At 34.1% G+C, this 25,004-nt stretch overlaps 2 protein-coding genes across 4 annotated transcripts; both read left to right on the top strand.

Annotated features, from left to right (window-relative positions):
- The first annotated feature begins 721 nt into the window (after positions 1 to 721).
- Drat (Death resistor Adh domain containing target) lies at positions 722 to 8,384 on the top strand. 3 transcript variants are annotated; one of them, XM_066391436.1, is made up of 5 exons: positions 722 to 863; positions 6,438 to 6,747; positions 6,803 to 7,191; positions 7,250 to 7,397; positions 7,454 to 8,384. In XM_066391436.1, exons 2-5 carry the CDS (start codon positions 6,448 to 6,450, stop codon positions 7,721 to 7,723), a joined length of 1,107 nt encoding a protein of 368 aa, XP_066247533.1. In that variant the 5' UTR covers positions 722 to 863; positions 6,438 to 6,447; the 3' UTR covers positions 7,724 to 8,384. The 3 variants fall into 3 exon arrangements, with proteins under 3 accessions (XP_066247533.1, XP_066247534.1, XP_066247532.1); XM_066391437.1 differs by lacking the exon at positions 722 to 863 and adding an exon at positions 5,484 to 5,634; XM_066391435.1 differs by lacking the exon at positions 722 to 863 and adding an exon at positions 5,641 to 5,826.
- Positions 8,385 to 9,434: 1,050 nt separating this feature from the next.
- kon (chondroitin sulfate proteoglycan 4-like protein) lies at positions 9,435 to 24,985 on the top strand. Its single transcript, XM_066391366.1, has 14 exons — positions 9,435 to 9,705; positions 12,065 to 12,371; positions 13,192 to 13,321; positions 13,378 to 13,584; positions 13,641 to 13,802; positions 13,856 to 14,098; positions 14,153 to 14,685; positions 14,746 to 14,830; positions 15,195 to 17,279; positions 17,336 to 18,011; positions 20,553 to 20,708; positions 20,765 to 21,171; positions 21,234 to 22,746; positions 22,833 to 24,985. Exons 1-14 carry the CDS (start codon positions 9,636 to 9,638, stop codon positions 23,189 to 23,191), a joined length of 6,933 nt encoding a protein of 2,310 aa, XP_066247463.1. The 5' UTR covers positions 9,435 to 9,635; the 3' UTR covers positions 23,192 to 24,985.
- Positions 24,986 to 25,004: the final 19 nt, after the last annotated feature.

Below are 25,004 nucleotides of genomic sequence, written 5' to 3'. Positions count from 1 at the left end.
AATTTTATGTAGTATTTGATACTACAGATTAATTGTTTTGTGATTATCTATTTATTATTTTATACAATGACGGCACCGCAGAGCTGATATATTGTCTCATGTAGGATCATGAAGTTTTAATGTAATTTAAAATGATAACCACTTAAAAAACTGTTACAACAACCGTGGGGGTCACTAGTAGTGCTACATTCATAGTTGAATGTTTAAATATTTATCAGATATTATTAAAACAATGTGGAAACTGACTAAAGTCACTTCAAGTTAATTGCCACTTTTAAGTAAAATATACGTGGTGGCGGCCACTATTATTTTGCACCTTAAAGCTAAGCACGCTATGAGGTGTCCTGCTCCAGAACCTTTGAATTAATGCCTAGACTAACAGAAACTACCAATTGCATGATAATGGCCAAGAAAATGTAGTTTCTTCTCGTGAATAGTGGTAAGAAAAAGTTTCTGTATCTATAATGCTACCTGGGTAGTGTGTATGCTTGTGGCATTACAGGTCTGTTAAAAATAATGGGCTTCGCCTGAGAAGTCTGGTCTTATGTTAGACTTTTGTCTTGACGCACGGCTATCACTCGAAATTATTATAATATATTACGCATAAAGCAGCGAGCATAGAAGAAAAGAAGATAACTTGATTCACCCTGTAGGTTGAAGATGTCGTTGGCCGTGCATCTGTCGCCTTGGTAACGCGCACAAGCTCAGGTGCGGAGCATTGCGTGCGCATCTGATGCGCTTCGGAAAAGGGTGTGAATGCTCGCGTCTTTGACTTTGCTTAGTCCTTCAATGTAAACTCAAATCTAAGAGTGTTAGAGCCCGAAATAATTCGACCTCTTCTTTCTGTTTGATGGGAACCAGCTGTATGTATTCAGTATATTTTCACCTCACAATAAGCCTACATTTGCACCCCTATAGCCCCATTTACACGCGTTGATTTGATGTTGAATGAATGTGCATCAGTTTTTCTGTTTCTCTGTAGTTAAAGATTTAAATATTGTTTAAAATAATCAGCTGTAAATCCGACAGGTTTAATTGATTTGCAAATAAATGAAGTAAACAAACAGACTCAATGCCACTCGCAGAGGGCAAAGCAAAGTCCACAATTTCATGACTGTACTCGAGTTGTAAATATCATTTAAAAGTAAAATAGTTACGTCAACGCGTATTTCCATTAAATTATATTATGGTTGAAGACGTAGTCTTGAATCGTAGCTAGAATGGTAACTGTAATATGCATACAAAAACCATAGAAATATCTAGTAATTACTGTATGCGGTTAATACCAGACACGCTATGTCATTCACAAATTACTGTGAATTATACAGGGTCCTGCAACATCGCGCCAGCCTTCGAGAACCACAGGGGAGTTTCTTCATAAATATTATAAAAAATACATTCACATAATACAATACAATTCAAATTAAAAATGTTACGCTTTTAGACTTCACACTTTTTAGGCCATCGTGTCTACATACGTACATGTGTATAAATATTTTTTAAAATAGGTCCTTTTGTATAAGACCTATAAGTCGACGCATAAACGAAATTCCTAACCTATTTTTTTGAATTCAAAAACCAAGAGCATTTTTCAAAAAATTGTAAAATGTTTATTAGGACATTTTTTTGTGATCTATCCACTTGTGCATATGGTTATCAGTTGCGATATTTCAGTTCTAAAATATTGCCATCGCCATTTTTTTTTTTTAATAGTTTTTTAACACAGTTGAAGAAACTCTTTTTTCACGCATACACTCTATAGAAATAGTATTTATGTTTAATGTTAAAGAATTACAAGTTAATTTATTCTAATTGTAAGATGGCCATGATCTCTGCGGTACTTGTTGCAGAAAATAATTACCGATCACCGCAACTAATAACTTCAAATAATTAACTATATAATTAATTAATTTAATCTAAGTTTTCAAAATAATGCTCATTTGTTTTTGTTTCGACATTTTTATCAAACCAAAAACGTTTTCCAAAAAATTGTAAAGTAGTTTGTTATTATTTTGCGAGCGACACCATTCGATTTTCAGTTATGACGTTTTGATTTTGAGATATCAACATCAGTTTTTTTCGTTTGTTGATTCAAAGCGTTCGTAATTTCCTAGGTTCATTACAAGCTTCTCGAACCATCTTCCAGTTAAATACGGCCGTTTAAGATGTAATTACATTAAGTAATTTGCGGTGGCATTGATGATTTTTATTCCGAGCATATTCGTGTGATTGCTTTTTTTCCGGGGTAAAACCAAAACTTCGTAGTTGAAAATTGAATGCACAGTTGTAAAAAATTGGATAGCTCATAAAAAATTGCTGTCATAATATTTTTATATGATTTGAATAATATTTTTCATTTGGGAAATTATAGTACTTTTTCGAAAACGAAGGTTTTTTTGTTTTTAGGAACCAACTCAAAAAGGAAAACACGTCCTCATTAAAATTCCTTAAAATCCCAACTATTCCTATTTAATCAATTTTCATTTTTCATCATTTCAAGATACCTATGCAGGCACAATTTGGATTACACTGTAGATTGTTGTAATAAATACATATTGACAAAACAAAAATAAATTTCAAACACCTTCACACCATATTTGTTTTAATGACTTCAATGTGCGTTTTATCAATTACGCTCTAAATAAACAAAATTCCATGGAATCTTGTTTACATTTCGAGGAACAAAATTATTATAATATCAATTATATCTGATAGTTTTCTTCACATAAAATATCAACCTTCTAATTGGAAAAAATTTCAAGGAAATAATTAGAAACGCTCTAATTACGATTTGTTTCCAATATAACTGGGACAAAGTTGACAATAATCTGATCGATCCTTAATGGCATTGGAAATATTTCAGATGGAATCAGATTCTCATTGTTGTCGAGTGCTTTGCTAATGTGTTTTATACTATACCCGTAAAAACACATACATATATAGCTAACTCAAATATTTACTACAATTATTTTTACAAATTAGGATTCTTTAAAATCTTTCCTTTTCTCTCTTGCCAGAAGAATTATATTATCTAGTAAATAATATACCGTGCGGCTCTTAATTATTCCCTCCTTGTTCACTTTTTAACAAATATGTTTTTTTTTTTAATTCAAAAGCAGTGTTAAATAGGACAAAAAATACTATCTTATGACGTTTGTTTATTTTGTAAATGTTGCTTACGTTACCTGTAACGCAAAATAGTCTATTTTTTAAAACTGAATCATGAGGCAAGTGAGATCTCGAATTGAAGGTATTTTAAAATTACATTCAGTGGTGTATTGCGATTCAAAGTCTATCAATAAGGTTTTGAGAAAAACAACTATAAATTTGGTAAAAAAATGTAATACAAATTCAGGTAAGTAGTACGTAAACAACGAAAGAACTTGTTCGTTGATAGAAAATTGATTTGTTTCGATTTTGGGCTCAGTCTTTGGTTAAAAAAAAATAAATAAATAAAATAAAAACAACTGAAGACTGTTTGTGAACACAAAATTGAAAACAAAGCAATTTCCTATCAACAAACAACTTTTTTCATTATTTACATACTATTTAGCTGAAGGTATTGCATTGTTTATCAAATGTATAGCTGTTTTTCTCAAAAATTAATCGATGCATTTAGAATCGCAATACACCATTAAATGTAGTTTTGAAATACTTTTAATTTGAAATGTTACTTAATCCTTGTTTCAATTTTGAAAAATAGGCCATTTTGCGTTATAGGTGACGTAAGCAACATTTAAAAAATAAATGTCAAAAAATAGTATTTTTTTGTCTAATTAAATGCTGATATTGAATTCTTAAAAATGTTAAAAGGGGGGTTAAATTTAGAACTTCACGATATACACATGTGCGAAGATTTCGCCATGTTGGACTCATACTTGTTTGTTAAAGTATATCACACAATCACATTTTCAATCTCCGTATAGAAATGTTGGTTGACAAATCCATATTGAGAAAATAAATATGTCATTAATACCTACTTAATAGCCCATTTAACAAATTAAATTTATATGTTATAAAAAAAAATTAACAGTACGAGACGAATCACATAGAAAAACGACATTAAGTAAATTCATTGTTACCTCATGCAGCGCAGCGCAGAGACCCGGTTTTCGAATCATGAATGCTCAGCATGAAAATGATTGCTTGCGACATATCAGGTAAAATAATTACCACATTCTCAGTAAACTGACATTACAGCAAGACAATGGATTCTTATGGGTTATCACTCGTACAGAAGCTGACAATCCTTGAATATACATATCTTTGTTTTTGATAATTTTATTTTTTTAACACGTCCATAAGATTGCTGATTAGTTTTTAGCACAATATTAGGTGCAATAAAGAAGTTCATTTTCGGATCCATTGGAGGATTATATTTATGCGTTCAAAACCCTCCATAAATTCCATGAATAATAAATGATCGGCTGCAGTAGCTTTAAATGAATACGAGCAGAAATGTTTTCAAATGAGTGTAAAAATTGTGATGGTAATATGTATTGTGTGAAACTTCTAAAATATCGTCTCATGCATAAGTATTTAATTGAAAAACTACACTCTACAACGAAACTCAGATTCTAAAGATGGAAACAAATACGTCTATTTTTTGGAAAATAATATTTACCATTTTATAAAATTCTCGCGCATTTGATACGTAACAATAAGATTTGTGAACCAAGTGCGGTACAACCTGTGGCTGTAAGTAGCTAAATTGATAGCATTTAGTATGTAATTAAAATCGTCATTCGCCTATATCCTCTAAATAATAGTGACAATCTGAGAAAATCACATCTATATCCCAATAATTGAATTCGCTACATATGTATGTTAATGTTAACGTGCATACCGAATGCTTCCATGAGGTCGAAGAGTGACAAGCGATGTCTCATCGAAGCACAAAATATGCACTTTTACCTAAATCAGTAGCTTTACTGATAATTGACATTGTTTTATTACAAGCGTAATTAATGGTTTAGATTTATCTGATAGTTTATATGTGCATAACTGTCCATTATTATTGTCAGGTAATTAGCAAACAATGACAGAACAAAATCTTAATAAATATTAAATTGCGTATATATAAGAATGCATATAACATTACTTATGGATATCGAGATTTTTTGCAACTGCTAATAAGTAAATATAATATTAACGACAAAGAAGATAGAAAGAACCTTGCTCCTACGAATTAATTTGCTCGTCTGCGATTAAAAAAAAACGAGAATATTAGGAAATGTTAACTCAAACATTTCAACCTACACACATGAATCTTCACAGAAAATCGTTTAATTGAAATTAATGAAATGACATTAATATCAATCAAGCCATTGTCTGTCCTATAAAGCTGCTTACAGGTTTGACGGAGTAGTAAGGTAAAGGCAGTGATATAACGGCTACATTATTTATATGTTTACGTGTTTAAAGTTAAAGTAAAACAATTTATTATTATTTATCATTCAGTGTAACCGAAGAGACAAAAAAAAGTATGACAAAATTCTGTTTGTGATACACGTTGACAACGTCGACACGCGAACAAAAGCTGAACTATCACGTAGTATACACGTGCAACATTTTGAAATGAAGCTTGTTGTAAACAGAGAACTTCTGTAAATAGGCGTACCGAATCAGTACCAGGTTAGTGTTGTTCGGATGATCGTGTTGGTAAAAGCTTCTATAACGAAAAAACGAGTGCTAATTTGGTTCCAGTTTCTTTGGGTGACTTAATTTATTCAATTCGGGAACCTCTGTTTGTTGCATGCTCAAGGGCTGGTTGTTGATAATGTTAACAGAAAGTGCTTTGATCGATTTTAACAGTTCTGTATCTGGGTAAGCAGCTATCTCTTTCTGTACGACTAATTTTCAAGACATGCAAAATTTTTAATAAAAACGTAAGGACATTATACATTGTTTCTTATTAAAGTTATTATTAAAGTGAAAGCTTACGCGTGGCTTTCTCGAAAATTGACTCACTGGACTAAAACTAAAAACCAAAATTCAACTGGTACCTTCCTTAAATTAGCATCTGTGTTTGAAGCTTCCCTACATGAAACTTTAGTTATCATGTGTTGTAACACCCTATTTGTGATGTTTTATTTGAATCCACTGAACCAAATTCCCAATGCAGAGACTTAAACAATAAAAAAACCTAAGACTACTTGTAACATTGGATATCAAATTAATTTCCCCAATGACCAATCTCCATTACATCAGAAATATAATCACTCCAACCCAACGTAATCCCAATTATAACTCATTTACTTATCAAGTCAAATTTAATAATCAATTAACTTTAAACAATAATATTTATTAAAATTTGAAAACAACTGACCCTTGTCTCCTTCCCTATTAACATTCAATTAACAATGTAAACAATGCTTCCATTAATTATGTAGTATTATTCGTTGTAGTAAGTTGACTGATTTATGTTTTCATTCCAGCTCCTGCAACATGAACAAGCTTTGTCGTCAAGTATCCATAGAGTCTCCAGGGCCTATTATAAGAGATTGTGTATTTAGTTTTGAGGTGCCAGTTCCAGATGTACCCACAAAAGGGGCTAGAATCAGGGTGGTGTGTGCTGGGGCCTGCTACAGGATGCGCAACCGCAGCCCATCCACTTCCAGCATGTCTTCAATAGAGGATTCCACTTATTCGCCTGCACATCATGGAGTAAGGGATGGTGCTCTCTTCCCTGGCTATGAAGTAGCTGGGGTTGTTGATGCCCTAGGTTCGGAAGTGGCTCCTTCTGATGTAAGTGGATCCTTTCATCCCCTATTGCACATTAGAAAACACATACTGTTTTCAGGAATTAAAAGTTGGAAGTCGTGTTGTGATTTTTCCCTACGATGGAATCCCACATGGTTACGCGGAATACATCGTAGTACCCTCTTTGGATTTCTTGGTACTTTTACCTAACAACCTTCCTCTGGGAGTTGCTGCTATGTTGCCCACTGGTGCACTTCTAGCTAAGAATGCAGTTATAACTGCACATAAGCATGTGCTGCAATTATTTGAAGACACAGCTACAGATCATGTAGTGCGCATTTTAATTGTCGGCACTGGCGGATTGGCTCTTTGGGCTTTACGTATTGCCCAACATCATTTCAAAGCACCCGAGTATGTTGATAGAGTGCAAATTACGGTGGCAACTTTGAAGGATGAAGGTCTTATGAGGACTGCTGATGAACTTAAAAGGTAATAATTGTTGTTCCCTGTGTATATTATCATTTTGCTTTGAACTCTATTATTGCAGAGTAAACATTGTGCAATGGAATGAAGATTTGTATGAGAAACAACTGATTGAAAGAACCAAAAATGCATGCAATGGACTTGTGGATATAGTAATCGACTTTGGAACCACTTCAAGGTCTCTACACAGGTCATTACAGTGTTTAAGTTCTGTAAGTTGCTTTTTCATTTATGGATTAACTTTGGTTAACTATCTTGTCTATTACAGGGAGGAGTGGTTTTGGTGAGTGAAGAAGTCGCTGAACGTTTGCTACCCAAATTCTCCCGGCTGATCCAACAAACAAATCAGAAAATTGAAGCTGTGGCTAATGGATCTATTGAGCAATTGAAAGAATTGGTGAAACATGTCGCTTCAGGGGACATTGTGCCTCCACCACACACAGAATTTTCAGCTGATGAAGCCTCAAAAGTGGTAGAAAAGCTCTGCCACTCAGAAATTCCTGGCAGAGCTATATTACGGTTTCATGATATCCAATAATTACTTTTCCTGTAGTATTAATTAATGCAAGTTTCTTCGAGATATGTATAATATTTCGCATATTTCCCACATCCATGCCCTTTTTTTTACCAAATATTAATATTTTGTGATTGATTGTATTACTTGACAAAAGTATTATGTTTTGTGTTAAGACTCTGAGACTGTGCGTCTTAGTTAGGTAACACACTTTTGGTAAGAACCACATCTGTACTCAAAGCATGTGATAAGTTTTTATTTATGAGAAGTTATTTTAGGTTTTATGGGCATCTTAACTGATTGCTTAGCTAACTAATTTATAACTGTTTTTTCGGGCTACCATTGCATTTAGAGATCTGATTATTTAGGAAACTAGGCAGGAGGTGCTGGCCCCATCGCCCTGAATTAGCATTTACTTCCCTAAGATAAGATATTCTTGGTAAAAGATGGAGATAGCCTGCGTGTTTTTTTGATGTGAATCAACAGGGGGACACCTCTGCAATTGTAGAAAAACTATTTTGTTTATGTTGTATATTTAAGCTTTCTTTAGTATTTTATTGCTTAGTTGTATGTTCCTTTTTAATGGTTTATATGCCTTTTTTGTATGTAAATATATTTAAATCTTGTGGCATATTGAAGTTGGAGATATGGAAATAAGTACAATAAAATGGCCGACTTTTTGAAATTTTGATCTCTTGACAGGTCAACTGGAGGCCATTTTGTTAACCTTACTGTAAGCCCTCATTGAGATTATAAAGATTTTTAAGCCTTTTGCAGTGACTCAGTAAGTATTCTCATAAATCGCAAAACGTGTTAGTTAAAAATGAAACTGACTAACCAATCATAGCCCGATACGCCTAGATAATACTGGGTGTACTAATAAAAGTCAAGAGTAATTACACGTGTATTTTATGCATCTAAATTAATTCCATGAATTTGAATACTTAATTGTTGTGACTATAGTCCACAAGACAAGAAACAACAATCAATGCTTGATCGATAAAGACCCGATAAAACCACTTAAATACGATAAACATCGTTACTTGGATTTAAAATTTCTGCAAAGGGCTTGTTGCCATTACAAAATAAAAGTCATAAAATATGTGTTGGTGTTTTCTTACATGAGACCTTGTAGATATCCCGGCACAACTAAAGAAATTTAAAGAAGCTCTTTTTACCGTAAAGTCACTTAAAAGATCAGGATCCTTTGAAATAACGATTTTTTATGGGATAAAAAATTAATCATATGAATAAGCATTTTCATAACGCAAATGTTACAGTGCTGGAGCACTTTGTGCTCCGAATGAATTATTTCAATTACCATTAGGTTATCGCTGTGTTACCATGGCCTGCTCAAATAGTTTTGAAGAATTATGATAATTAGGTATCAGCAAAAAAACGTAATGACAAATGAAACTCCATTGAAAAACACGTAAGGCCCTGATGGCTGTACTGATATCGTTTTTAAAAATCATCGGAGTGATGACCTTCTAACATCGTTGCCAAATCTACTCTTATTAATTTCTTTGAATATACGCGTTGAAGATACAGCCACCTATGATTAACGTGGAAGGACGAATCAATTTTTTTTAGTTAAAACTTAAAGCAAAAACAAAGGTAATTAATATGATTAGGAAAAAATGTAACTACATATTTATAATCGATGTTGGTGTTTAAATTTATGATATCTTGGATTGTGTTCAAATCTGGATTGTTTCTGGTACAGAAAGTTTGGCAACAGTGTTTCCAGTCATTTCGGGTTGCTCTGCAGTGTTTTATGTACACAGGCATACACTTTCTCAGTCATTCCAGATACAGGTCCAAATCCAGTTTAGTATTCAATCTAAGCTATGAAGGGTGACGGCTTTTTAATCTATTTTTGCAAATTTGTGTGGATAGTAAAAATGTGAGTGTAGACAAGAGATTTCTCGCCGAGATGAGATCTGGATTATCCTTAGTTGCCTTGCTTATCCAGGTATTTCCAATACTACTCAAAGCAGAACATGGTAGGTGTTATGTTAAGTTTATTTTTAAAGAATTTATTATTATTCTTAGAAATAGGTGACATGTCTCTCGGTTTCTGTATTCCTGCGCCAAGAAAATGTAGGGTCTTTGCAGACTTTCTATTTTCCATATATAGGTATATGGATTTAATGCTGATTAATTTGCTTAATTAAAATATCAGCAGTTTTTTTTCTTCATTTGAGGATATGTAGAATAAAAAATAATAATCCTTAGGTATGCACCAACTATACATCATTATCCTAGGTAATGGGAAAAGCACATGTGTTGGCTAATTGGAAACTTGAATGATCAGGATATCCTATAATTCCTTTATTTGTTAATTTTTATATAATTATGCAGGCACGGACGACGACACAAGAATTTTAAATGTTTCATATAATTTTTTTAGAATATATTACAGTTAGAATATAATTTATTACATTATATATTTGTACATATGTACATGGCATCACCCCATTTAATACAAAGCTCCTGTAAAGACAAGTAGATTACTTGAGGTTTTACTGAACCTATATATCCAGGGAAAAATTAGTATGACAGAATACACACACCTGGTCATAAGCATATAAAGCTTTTCCAATTTTGTAGTTTTGTTTATTTGCTTTTTCTTCTTTTTTTTTTTATTTTATGGCAAATTGGACAATTTTTTTTTTAATTCGGTTAATCAACACACGAATATATGTTATAACATTTTTTAAACGAAAAGTTGGACGATCTACCCATTAATGATCGTGCAAGGTGTTACTTTCCACAAGGCGATTCTCCTGCCCATTATACATGAATCATAGTGGAATGGTTAAATCTGCAATTTGGAAAGAATTGGATCGGTCGAAACGGTCCCGTTTTATGGCCATCGGGGAGCCGTGATTTGACTATGGCAGATTTTTACCTTTAAAGCCGTTTAAGACAAAGAGTTTATGGGAATGATTTTCCTCCGAATGCAGAACATTTGGAAGGAGAGCGTAAAAAATGCTGCGACGTTTTTACCATTCGAAGAGGTTCGAAGAAGTTATAGTGAACTGTGTCGCAGACTTGTTCTGTGCGATCAAGAAGGTGGTGAATAGATTGAGTGAAATGTTTATTTGCAGTTTCATCATTTTGGTTGAATTATTCTAATCAATATTTAATAAATAAAAGTCTTGATTACGGTTGCCATGAAAACGGGAATTAATTTTTTGGGACTTAGAAAAATTTTTAATTAAATGGCCCTATTTTTCGATTTCTCTCTGTAAAAAAAGGAAAATTGAAATGGTGAGAACTGATTCAACCGCTTTGAAACAAGAAAAATTTTTCAAGAAGAATACATTTCTTCATAAAATGAAAAATAAGAAATTTCTTCCTCTGGCAACCCCATTTAGGGACATACTGTATATAAATATTTCAAAAATTGAATTTTGGATTGAATTTTTGTCAGTTTTATGATATCCATTTAAATTACACACAAACATTAAATCATAAGAGTTAATAGAGTGAAAGCACAATGAAGCATGGTATTCACCAGCAACTATCAAAAGGTAAACTCGTCAATGTAAAACTCATATCAGATATGATAGCGGTACTGTGTCTCCTCCCTCAAATGATTCTAACTCCCAGTTGTATTCCCTACTTTTAACGTGGGGTTTAAATCTAGAATTTAACAAATATTCCGCAGTTTATCTGTCAAAATTTCGAATTCAACTGAGAATGGAATTTCAGATTAACATATACGACTAACCCTAACGTATACAGATGAACTTGAATTTTGGGGGAGTGAGCAAATATTTAACCATTTATTTTGGCGTACATTGCATTGGTTTAATTTATGTGGCACTGGGGCAGCATTTTCTTATTATTAGTGCACTCTTAGTGCAGTGGAAAGATTTTGTGGGCTGTCCAACTTGGGGCTTTTTATTTATGGTAAAAATTTTCTCGTCTCCATAAGAGGCAGATATATGATCTGTTCATCCTCCTTTCCTACTGAGGCTGGTATGCCTCCAGCGGTAGTGGCATCATCGTCAATATATTATAAGGATAGATGGCTCTTTCTAATAATAATAATAATAATAATAATTCTTCAGCAGCTTCCAATTGATCCTAATAATGTATGAGATACATCTTCTTTAAATTTATTTCAATTTTTCATTATTTTATTTATGGAGAAATGTGTATGGAGTCATTTTACCAATGGAATACGCTTTTAATGTAATTTTTTGGGGATATATTTATTATCGACTGAAGGGGTTTATAACAGTGAATTTTTTTCATATTTAGATATAATTTCATTAATTATTTTTCTTTAATTACTATAATAGTTTCCCTCTATAACAACAACGGTAACTTACAAGGCATTGTATTTTCCAGCTTCATTCTATGGAAATAGTTACATTTCAATCCCTTTTGAAGAAATAAAAACGTCCTTTGAAATAACGTTCAAGTTCAAGACTCGACTCGCAGATACATTGATCCTATTAGTAGCTGGAGTAACTGATTATTGTAAGGTTGATCTGGAAAATGGCAGAGTACGAGTGGTTGTCAACCTGGGGTCTGGAGAAGCTGAGCTCATATCGCATGTATCAACCAAACTAAATGATTTCAAATGGCATGATGTTACAATTACAAGAAGAGAGGGGAATTTGTCCATGGTCATTGATAAAGCTCGAAAAATCCAGTAAGTAGCAATCAAATTGATTCTTACGTTTCCAGTGATGAGAGTAAATCAATATTTACTAAATTCGTTAGTGGTAAAATAGGTTGTTTGCAAGTCTATCAGAAGAAAACGTAACTTGAACCTGAACTAACCTGAACTAATTAAAAATTTTATTTTATTGACTTTCTATTTTAGAATTTTAGGAGAGATAAGATAGGAGAAAAGACGTGTTCTAAAGTTTCTTAAGTGCATTTATAAGTACATATATGAATACTGAATCATTTGAAAAAATTGTCTGTCAACATCATAGAGATGCATAGATAGTATATGTTTATTTATTTACTTGCCCATGGTTTATTTCTACGAGCTCGTAGTTTATATTTTCCGTGCCCCCAGATAACTTTTTACGTGTTCGTAGCTAAGTTCTACGTGCAGGTAGTTATTTATCACATTCCCGTAGTTTGTTTTTCACAGGTCCGTAGTTTATTCCTACATGCCCGTAGTTTATTTCTACGTATCTATAGTTTATCTTCGTGCCTATTAAATAGAGGATCACAATTTACTTCCTATAGAGGACTATTTTAGTAAATCACTAAATCTGAGGGATAAGCGTAGGATAAAAGCAGGCATTTTAACTTAAAATCCAGATTTATATCCAGATTTAGCTGGCATATATTTATCTTTTTTTTTTAATATTTGACGCCAAGGGAAATAATTCTAGATCTAAGGGGATATAAATTCCCCCTGAAATTGTTATTTTATTTGCCAATAAAATTGAAGTTTACTGCAGACAAGGAGATAAAGAGGGGATATTTTTTACGTCAGACACTTTTATTTACAGCGCAAAGATCCCAGGAAAACATTTTGAATTAAATATTCATTATGGGTTGTTCGTGGGGGACCATCGAAACAAAAATAATTCCGACTTATTTTTTGGACATATCAAAACATTTAGAGGATGCATCTCCGGGGTATAAGTTAATAAGACCTTGAATATTACCAATGCTATGGAAACATTTAATTTTAGCTGAAATATAATGATCTAGCAGTGCTTGAGACTGCCAGACAACGGCAGTCTCAGGCGATCGTAGAAGCCATCACTTGGAACTGTGCGGCTGAATTCGAGGCCTCAGTGGAGCACCCTATAAGTTTTGTTGAGGACGATGCCTTTTTAATAATGCCTCAAAAGACCAAGTTTAAAGATTTTAGCTTAAAGTTGGATATAAAGACATTGGTTTGTTTCGGTTAAATGTCCAAACGTTTTTAATGAGATTTATCCATCAATTTTAGATGGGCGATGGCTTAATATTTTACAATCCTGGAACGGCCAAACAAGATTTTTTGTTACTAGAAATTTCTAACTTTACTTTGAGCGCAACTGTTAAATTGAACGAGAGATCTGTTAAACTTTCTTTACCTCACAAAACAGTAGCGGATGGTAAATGGAATCAGGTGCGTATTAAGACAGCTTGTAAGGATTCTATCTAATTAGTAATGTTCATTAGGTTAGCTTCCGTCTATCATCAACAACTATAGAGCTTTCGATGAATGATCATGTAGAGTTCGGCAGAAACCTTCACGCCTCTTTGGTTCAACTGTCAGAAATTTCATATATAGGGGGTTTAGAAGCTAGCAAGAAATTTAGAGCGACCCAAAAAGGTTGCGGAGTAGCCTGTGATTTAGGATTCAAGGGTTGTATCCGCAATCTTTATATTGTAGAAGTCAAACGGGGATTACCAGACGTGCAGGTAAACTATATCGTATTGCTTAATTTGGAAAATTAATATCTGGACATATTGTAGTCCTCGGACGGTTTGCTGCCAGGATGTGTTTGGAATTATCCATGTTTACGTCATCCGTGTCAATCAGATGCCAAATGTCTTCAACGCGGCCTAGATTCCTTCCAATGCATTTGCCGAAATAGCCTTGAGACTGACTGTTTGCAACGAAATTATACTGAGGGATACTCAGTATATTCAAGAGCTTCGAGCTTGGCTACTGAACTGGAACTTTTAAGTGTCGAGCCCTTGGAGGTTTTGGAAGGAGGCAGCGAAATAATAACAACCACAAATCTCCACCTCGTTCTCGATTACAAGAAATATGGTATACAGGATGGAGGTGTAACCTTCTCAGTTCAGCAAGGCCCGGATCGTGGGGCCGTCACAGTGGATGGTTGGCCTCAGAAACAGAACTTCTCGCTTTTAGATGTAGCCAGAGATAAAGTGCATTACGTCCATGATGGTTCAGAGGAAAGACGAGATAGCATAGCTTTAGCTGTGGCATTTGCGGCTGCCGATACTTTTACGCTGCCTGTATATTTACAAGGCAATTTCAGGTGAGTACCCAGTAGGTACGTTTTTGATCTACAATTGACATTTGAAATGAAATTGTTTAGATTTGGAATGGTTGTAAATATTGTGCCAAAAAATGATGCTCCTGTATTTGACACTTCTGAGACAAGAGTTTTAAGAGTGGTTCAGGTAATGGAAGTTTCGGATTTAGCATGCTGATGATTGAATAAAGCCTTGCCTATATTATTTTATTATTTTAACCTCCACATGCCTAAGGTTTTAATGATTTTGGAAATGCTAACTTTTGATTTTGATGGCATTTCAGTGCTAAATTCCAACAGGTAAGTTTTAGAAATACATTTCTTTCTGTTTAATTTCCACGGCTGTGTATTATTTGACGCTAATAGCATTTTTGCGTATAAGAAAAGTAGGCATGTATTAAAAAGTAGATAATGTTTTGGTTACACCACTAGCGGAAAATTTTCCTTAAGCTTACAGCATTAAAAGAAGTTAGCCTCATTTCTAGTATTTTTAGTTTATGTTACAATTTTAGGGGGCGAAGAAAGTAATAACTCCAGATCTCTTCAAAACCGAAGACCCGGATAATAATCCATCAGAACTAGTTTACCGAGTTATAGAGTCTGACATAGGGTACTTTGAACACTTGCGTAAATTGGGCGCAAAAGTGGACTCTTTCACCCAAGAAGACGTTAACAAAAAAAAGATCATATTCGTTCATACCAGCCCAACCTCAGCTGACTCTTACGTCTGTCTCGAAGTTTCTGATGGCGTGGAAGTGAGTCCTGTATACAAGGTGCGCGTCTCAGTTACTCCTCAAGTTTGGAGGTTGGACAAAAATACGGGTCTACAGCTGTTGCATCAAACGTACCAAATAATAACCCCCTATAACTTAAGCTACACTTCTAATGTGCCTAACTCTGATTACAACGTGTTATTTAAAATAATTAAGAAACCCTCATTTGGCGAGGTTGAAGTGGATAGAAGCCCCAATATCTGGGAGCCAACAAAGAGTTTGAGTATGTGGGAGGCCACTGATGTTTTTTCCAGCACCGATCTTAAGCAGCATAAAGTACGCTATAGACATTACCTAGGGGAACCACAATTCGATGAATTCCAATTTAGAACGGCATTGAATAAAACACAATTGTATACGTTTCGATTAACTTTTGTTGAATGTAAATTGCATCAGGTATCTTCAAAAGTTTTAGAACTAAACAGCGTTTGGGAAGCTCCAGTGACCACAAAATCTTTATGGTTTGAAACTAGACCTACAAAATCGTCAGCTTCTGTTATATATGAGATCATGAAATATCCTCAATACGGTTATTTGTTCTCTGCCGTGTCTAAATATAAAATCAAGTGTTACGAGAATTTCACCCAAGAAGATGTTTTATCGGAAAACATACGATACCGACTCCATCAGAAGGCATTTTCTGATGTAACTGATATTGTACTCTTATCAGTAAAATCTCCTGGCTGTGGTAATAATACTGCCAACTTAACTCTAAAATATTACCCCTCAAACGAGGACAAATTCAAAGTTCAAGTAAACATAAAGCAACTAGACGTCGAAGAAGGTATGTCAGCCCTAATTGATCGAGCTCATCTTTACATAAACGCCAATTTCGTCTCGGATTTAATATTCAACGTTACATCGCCTCCACAACACGGCATGCTACAAACAGTTAACGGTGACAGAATTCGGAATAATACCCGATCATTTTCAGTTCAAGAACTTAACGACAATTTGATTTTTTACATTCACGACGGCTCGGAAACCGAACAAGATAGTTTTAAATTTATGGCCCTTTCAAATACCGATGAAACTTTCCAATATGTAGGCCAACTTCAAGTCAACGTCCACCTCAAAAATGACCATAGTCCTGTGAGATTGATTGATAAAGTGTTTCAAGTAGTTGTTGGAGGTGATAAATTATTAACTGACAAAGATTTGAAATATATTGATTTGGACATTGGAACTCAACCCTCTGGAATCATATACACTTGCCGCGAAATCCCCAATGGACAGCTATTTAATATAAAAGACTTGTCCAAGAATATCACTGAATTTACCCAAGAGGATTTGGATCAGAAGTTAATTCTTTTTAGTCACAAAGGTCCAGAATATGCAAAAGTCCGGCTATGGGTCACAGATGGTCAATTTCATGTTAACGGCATTCTAGAAATTCAGGCCTCAGGCCCCTTCATACACATCGAAGTGAACAAAAGGCTTATTGTAGAGACTAGCAAGTCAGCTATAATCACCCCAGAACATCTATGTTACTTCACCAATCTCCACACTACAGACTCCACAGTCTTTTATGAGGTATCCGGAGGTTTAGCATTCGGAAGACTTGTCGACGTCAAAAACAAGATATTAAAACATTTTACACAAGAAGACGTAAATTTAGGACATGTAAAGTACCAAAATGACGTAACTTCCGGTACTGCAGACGAAGTGGGGCTAAAAATACGATGCAAGGATGCTGTAAATGTCGCCCAAATTGGAGTGCTTATTTTGCCTTCGTCGTATTGGGAGCCTTTGCTATTGAAGAGGCTCAAGAAATTAACCGTAGAGGAGTCTACTAGTGCTCTTATTACTAGAGATAATATTGAGGTAAGAACAAATTTCTCTATAGGTTTTAGATTCGAAGTAGATTTTCTTTTTTTCAGATAACTCAAGCCCACGTCGCCGCTTCTACAATAATTTATCATATAAGTGAAAGTCCTCAGTATGGTTATCTCACCATCTTATCTGAGTCAAAGAATGGGAGTGAAATTCTCAATGTGGCCTCATTTTCTCAAGATCTGATAAATGAAAATCGAGTACTTTATATTCAAGCTGGTGTGAACCAGTCCAGAGATACGATAGTTTTCAATGTAACCAATGGTTTAGTATGGTTGAACACTGTCCGACTGGACGTTATCATTGTTCCCGAGCATTGGTATGTGGGAACCAATGAAATTACGGTCAACGAAGGCGGCTCAATTCAGTTGTCTCCTGTAAATCTATATGTGGGAACTGAGTACTACCGCGCGATGCCCATGACTTTTAAGATTCAGGAAAATTTCAGACACGGTTGCATCCAAATTTACAAGCAATGTTCCAAATCGAAATCATTTACTTCGAACAACCTGACAAGTGGTACTGTTGAATATATGCATGATGGTAGCGAGCATCTAAAGGACCATGCTACCTTTATTGCGCATATAGGCGATAAAAAGAGCGAACCTGCTGTTCTCAGGGTGACAGTGCTTCCTGTTAATGACCATGTTCCGAAGCTCGTCAATAATACTGGATTGCAAATGTGGGAAGGGGGGACTGGTGTTATTACTAATACCATGTTAGGTAAGAGTAAGTCAGTATAAAGCTTAGTTCTAATTAGTTAGTTTGATCATTTTCTTGCAATTAATTATTTTAAAAAGATCCCTATAATTAACCATAGTAAGATTATTTTGGGTTAATATTGTACCCCAATTTTATATTGTTTGCGAAATATTCGAATATTTCCTTTTTCCGCAATTATGTTCCTTAATACACGTAGAAATCCTAACGTTATATCTTTCTTAAAAAATATCAGATACAAAAGATAATACGAAAAATATAAATTAGCGCCTAGTTTTTATATAGGTTTTTGCATTATTTATGTGTGTTTCATTAGACAATTAAAGAACAATTATCACACAAAATTCTCCCGGTACCACCATTTCACGTGTAGTATGATCAGATAGGTCTGATTATGTATACAACGTACTGAAAACAACAGCTACCTACATAATAAATGCTTCGTCTTTAAATTTACTAAATTATGAATTCATTTAAAAATATTAAAATCATAATAAGTCTAATTTTTTTGAACGCCTAACAAGACACGCTAACCAGAACTAGTTACAACTGTGGAGTCTAGACTGTACTTAGCACGATTTATGCAAAAACATTGAACATTTTTGTTTTAATCGTTATCTTCGCTATAACGTGCTACTATAATCAGCGGTTTGTCCATTCAAATCCAAATCAGTATCAAGCAAAAAATTGCGTGCAACGAATTGATTACAAAAAGGCGCAAATTTATAGGGTTTCTGTGAACGATGTTTTTACAATTGCAAACCAGATAAAATATTAGACTAGATTGTTGCCCACAACCTTAGCTTTATTTTGCAAATTTGAACAGTGATTCAACAATGACACGTTATCGCCTACCTTAAATTGCAGAGGGCTTTCAGTACCTGTATTATAATAAGTTTTTATGACTAATGACTTTAAAAGACTCCATTATTGACTGTATTTAATAAATGAAGTATGTTTTCTCGCCTTTCTTTCTAAAATACTTGAATGAGATATTAATAATGACACGTATATGGTTAATATTTACCTAAAAAGCTAATCGCTTACATTGTTGTCATTATTGCTTTATTTATGGTTATCATGGAAATTAGTGTAAAATTAACGTCACCGTCGATGTATGATGATGATTCAAGACACGTTGCCGTTTTCTGTTCCTTACTTAATTTATGCTTAACTTGAGAAACTATTGTTATTTTCTAAAATCAAGTTAAATCTGGTAGTGAAAAAATCGTATGTAGACCGTGGTTGAGAAAACTTACTCCCTTCACGTCTTAGATATTAAACTTGACATTCGGGTTATAATAAAATAATGTTTTTTCATAATAATGTTTTCCGATAATGCAAAAGTGTTTCGAATATATCGCTACCCTCTTCTCAAAACTTATTAACTAAATTTTTGGCAACACCCAAAGCTTTCTCGGCCAATTTATTAGAACATGAGTAATGTGGGCTCTTAAAGTGAATTTTCAAGTTCCACTTAATACCTGTTATTAAAAAACTATAAAACGTAGTCACAAAATTTTGTGATAAGCTAAATTTTGAACATATCAAAAAATAACTCCGTTTATTGATTTATCTTGTAACGACGCAATTTCTAGCCTATCTATAGTTATAATTGGTTTAATTCTATTCTTTCTTAGATATTTTCGAAAAATATCATGTTATTTTTATTGGAAGGTTTTAAAAATTTTTCAGCAGTCGACGCACTAAAAATAAAAACATGCAAATTCGAACATTACGTTTCAAGATTATTTTGCCAATATGGACAAAATTAGCCTTTCTTTTTATAGTACTTTAAATGAAAGCATAGATTGACTGGTTAGTACGATTGAAAATGTGTTCTCACATTCAATGTGAGAACACATATGTTCAGTTTAACTGAATCACTGAAAAGTCGATTGGTCTCAACTAATCAGTAAATATCGACACGGGAGAACCAAAGCATTTAGTTTTCTTTTTAGTCTACCTGAATCACTGAAAATAATGTAGGGTCAATCTCGCCGAATCATATTTTCATCGAAGGAAAATGAATGTTTTGATTTTCCTGTCAATTTTTATTTATCAATTAAAATCAGTAAGCTTTTCAATTTCATGAATTTATCGATTTTGTATCTCACTAATCAGTCTCACTCAATTAATATAAGTTTAGTTAAACTGAACGCATATTGAACGTGGGAAGGCATTTTCAATCATATTAATCAGTCAATCTATACATTTAGTTAAAGTGAAAAGGAAAACTTTTGTTTGATTTGACTGACCAATATAGGAAAACCAATCTTAAAAAGAATTTGAATGTTTTTGCTTTTAAAACGAAAGGTGCAATGTATTGCCTCTTAGAATTATTTTTACGTGGCGTAATGAATAAATAGATGTTTTGTGGGATAATTAAAGAGACATTAGTAAAATGATTCATTTTATGAAATTGATAGATAAAAATGGACACGTGAGAACAACAAGCATTCATTTTCCTCTTCATTCTAACTGAATTAGTGAGAACGCTGCTTAAGGTAAATTTTCCCTTATAATTTGTTGATCCTTCTATAGCTACCATTGATGAAGATAGACCTAAAGAGACTTTAAAATACCATGTCCAGAGTTGTTGGTGGGGCAACGTTTCCTTAATTACCGACGATAAAACACCCTTAAATTACTTCACACAAGAAGCTGTTGATAAGGGTCTAGTTATATTCAAGCATCACAGTGCGTACAACACGTTATAACAGACTTCATTAATTGAACTTATGGTAATGTTTCAGATGGCTCAAGGGCAAGGTTTATCTTCAATGTGAGCGATGGGCTACACACAACAAAAGACTACTTGTTCGAAATTAGAACTAAAAAATTACAGATGAAACTTTTCACTAACAAACCACTATATATATTTCCGTTACAAAAAAAAGTAATAACAAACGAAAATTTGCTGGCCAAAAATTCTGATGGCAGGAGAATTTTGTATGAAATAGTTAGAGCTCCCACGTTAGGAAGGTTGATGATGAAGTCGGAGACGCGGGAGTATAATAGCCTTGTGTCGAATTTTACTCAAGAGGACATTGACAATGGAACGATTTACTACGAACATTTACGTCCATTTTCAGACTTATATGCCAATGATTCTTTTGTATTCAACGTCAGAGCTTACTTAGCATCAGTTTTAGAAAATGAGGTACGTTTTACAAATATTCTTACGTGGCTTGGTTGTAGATTTGCTTTTTCTATTTCGCACAGGTATTTCGAATAGACATATCAGTGTCTTCTGGTGGGTTGGATTCATATGTGCAAATTCCTAAAATAGTAGTCGATGAAGGAGGAATGACCAGCATCCATTTGAATCTCACAGAAGTGGTGATGTTTTTGGAAATGCACGCAGGATTTAGATCTCCTGTCATTCATGTCTCGGCGGAAAATCCAAGACATGGCCGAGTGTTTTTGCAGAACGACAGAAATAGTGGACTCATGACTTTCACTCAGCAACAATTAGAATCTGGACAAGTTTTTTATGAGCATGACAATTCAGATACGGTCTTTGATGAAGTGAGATTCTCCCTGTACTTGGTGCCGGGTTATATCATGCTCTGCAACTTAACCGCGAATATTACTGTTAATCCAGTAAACGACCAACCTTTTCGACTTGTAACCCCCGCACCGAGTTTTACAGTTGTCCAAGGAGAAAATCATACAATTACGAGAGAAGAGTTGTGCACTGAAGATGCAGATACTCCTTCCAAAGATATCAAATATGACTTGGTCAATGGGCCATCTAGCGGGACATTGTTGCTAATGCCGAATTTGGAACCAGTGAACCATTTCACCCAAGCAGATGTTGATCAAAACCGACTGGTTTACACACATGAAAGTGCAATCCTAAAGGATTCATTTCACTTGAGAATTTGGGATGAAAAATTTAAACCTGAGTTCACTTTCTTTAATATCGTAGTGATTCCCGTGAGTATTACTATAAAACCTGGACTTCCAATTCAAGTGAGGCAGGGCACTAACGTTGGGTTTTTAAATGCACAGAATATATTTGTGGACACCAATACTGATGTCAGCAAGATAATTTATGTTGTTTCTAAGGGGCCAAACCACGGCGTCATTTTTAAAGAAAACAATCAGACTACAATGTTTAGTCACGGTGATTTACTTAAAAATCACATGATGTATTTACAGTTGGATACCACTACTTCAAACGATAGTTTCACATTGACGGGTCAAATTGTAGTGGGAAATGTCACTTTTAAGCATGATGTGGAGCTCCATGTCGATGTGAAACCCTTCATGCAGATTCATGACTGTCTAGTAAGAGCTGGCAAGATCATAAAGCTAAGCACAAATTACTTGGATGCCACTTCTCTAGCTAAATTTACCGGAAGCAATCCGAGATATACGGTGAATTATCTACCGCCTTTTTGTCAAATAAGAAAGATTATTCGGAGTTCTGGGGAAAAGAGACACGTCTTAGACACTTTAGTAAAGAGCTTTACCCATGAAGAAATTCAAGGTGGCTTGATACACTTAGACGTGAAGGACGTTGAGGTCCCTCAAAAAGGTCTTAGTGACAAAATTCTGTTTACACTTTCGGCCAGTATCTTTCAACCAGCCCAGGGTGAGTTGAAAGTTATAGTTACTCCCGAAGATAGTGAGATATTGACGGTACTGCCGGAACCAAGTGATCCTGAGGGACATGAGGGTGACGTTCTACTTACCACTCCCAATATGGCTAGAGATTACGTCCTTATAGGTATGTACGCGATAGGTAGGCATTGATTTCTTTTTCTTAGTTGCTTGTGAAGGTGTGGCGCTCATTGTTGTTTCTTAATTTTCCAGTGACCATCGTATTAGCCATTGTTGTAACCACCATCGTCATTGTAATCATTATTAAATGTAAAGGAATAGAACGGGATACCAGCCACAAAGAAGATTTACCTCTGGCACCGTTACCGAGGCCACCAGATAGATTGCTTCAATCTCCAGTGAAATCTTTGAGCCTGGCTCCTCCTCCTGCTGCTCCTCCTCAATGTAAAGTAACCCCATTGGGGATTACAGAATTTGATTCACCCTCTCCTCACGCTGGATATCCGTACGGAGTTACCGACGAACTTCCAGATGACTGGAGTAGTGTTGACAATTCTTCGGATCAAGCTTCAAAAAGCATTATGCTGCGAAGAAACCAGTACTGGGTCTAGCGATGGTGTTCAAAACTTTTTTTAAATATAAATTGTACAGAAAGATTAATGTTATATAGTCTACTTTGCAGGGTTATGTGCGTAGAAAGCGGAACGTATTTTAGCTTTCAGAGTCATCGAAGTTTTTTTATGAGAATTGTCGTTTTGTCATGAAATGCGATAGTAGATTTATGTCGTCTAGTAAAGCCGAATTATTTTCTATTGCTCTAGGTGATAAATCTTGATCTTCCATATCTATTTGTTCATCAAAACTGACAACTAAAGGAGAACAAAACAGTAATGGACATTTGAATACCTTTTTATATTTGATTTGGGCGAGTTTGGATTTCATATAAATGTCGCCAAATAAGTTAAACAGGGTTCATTGAAAATTAAGATCTATGTTTTAAGTCAGACTTCAAAGTTGTAGCTAGAAGAGATATATAATACATCATATCACTCAGTATAGTTTAAAACTGGTTCTTTAAAAATGTCAGATAACGATACCTACCCCGAATTAAACTTTTAGTTTGTAACAATGTTGTACTTATACTTGGCGATTTTAAAGTTGTTGAACTATTTCTAGTGACTTTATAAAATAAGCATTTTTTTCCTTTGGCACTTTTTCGAAATATCAATATAATGAAAAATGGAGTTAAAATTTTGTAGATTTTGGTAGCTACAGGGAGCTTAATTAAGAGTAGGTCATTGAATGTTGCTGAAGAAAGAATAGTACGCCACTGCATTTTCAGGAAATAAAAAACTTTGAATTCTATGTTTAATTCTAGAAACGAAACCTAAATAGGTTTGCACGAGTCTCGGCTAAAAAATAAAAATCGCTTTAATCTAAGTCGCTAACTTATCGTAAATTAATTTTCATTTCAATACAAAATTTGGGATTAATGATTTCAATAAAAAGTCATAGCTAGAGCCTGCATTGTCATAAAAGAAAATCATTAGTTTCAAATTTACATAACAAATATTCGTTTAGGTTATTTTAACGGGTGTATTAAAATTGTTTTTATTTTTTTACTCGGAAACGATGCGTTATTAAATGTCAAAAGAGCTTTTTTAAAACCGAACAGACACATCAAGAATTATATTTATTTTCCAGGAAAGCAGTAAAATGCCATTTTTTCCTTCATAAGTTTTTAATAAACTCTTGGTACGCACGTCAATTGTGGATCTGATTTTATGTATGTTCTGTAGTTATCAACGCTTATAATACTTTGCTCCGATATTTCAGGCGGTTTTGCAAATAAGTTTTAGTTTATCAAATAAAAACGCTGGCGCGCCATATTTTCACTGGCCAACTGATATATCGGAAAAATGCAAAATTAAAAAAAGGTTCATTCTTGAAGCTTCTTTACTTGCTGGTAAGAGTTCCCTAACTTTAAACTCACCTTCACAAATCGAGGTATAGTTTACAAATTTTTAAGCTGCCTAATAATGCTAAAAACCATGTGCCAAATTATTGCGTTTTTGTGGCTGTAGCCAATTTATTTTATATTCAAATGATTCCTTATATTACCTCATCAAAAGACTTTGTACTTATCTCATTTTTTAAGAGTTTTCTAGAATAATTTTTATACTCCGTTACCAACTAGGATGATTAAATTAATCTGCTCTAGGTAATAAGTATTTTTATACCATGCAGGTAAGTTTTAAACCTAGTTTACCAATGACGAAATCGAAGTGTGCATAGAACGCAATTATTTAAGATTAATTTCATTGTAAATCCCTTTTATGTGTATATCCTTGATGGAAAGTGTTGATAAATTATACCTGTTTTAAAATTTAAAAAGTTAAAAATTATTGTGGTTTTATTTATGGA

Source organism: Euwallacea similis, chromosome 6 (genome assembly GCF_039881205.1).
Source record: "Euwallacea similis isolate ESF13 chromosome 6, ESF131.1, whole genome shotgun sequence".
NCBI lineage: Eukaryota > Metazoa > Arthropoda > Insecta > Coleoptera > Curculionidae > Euwallacea > Euwallacea similis.
Note: the sequence above shows the minus strand (reverse complement) of the source record. Positions and strands in the feature narration are given on the sequence as shown.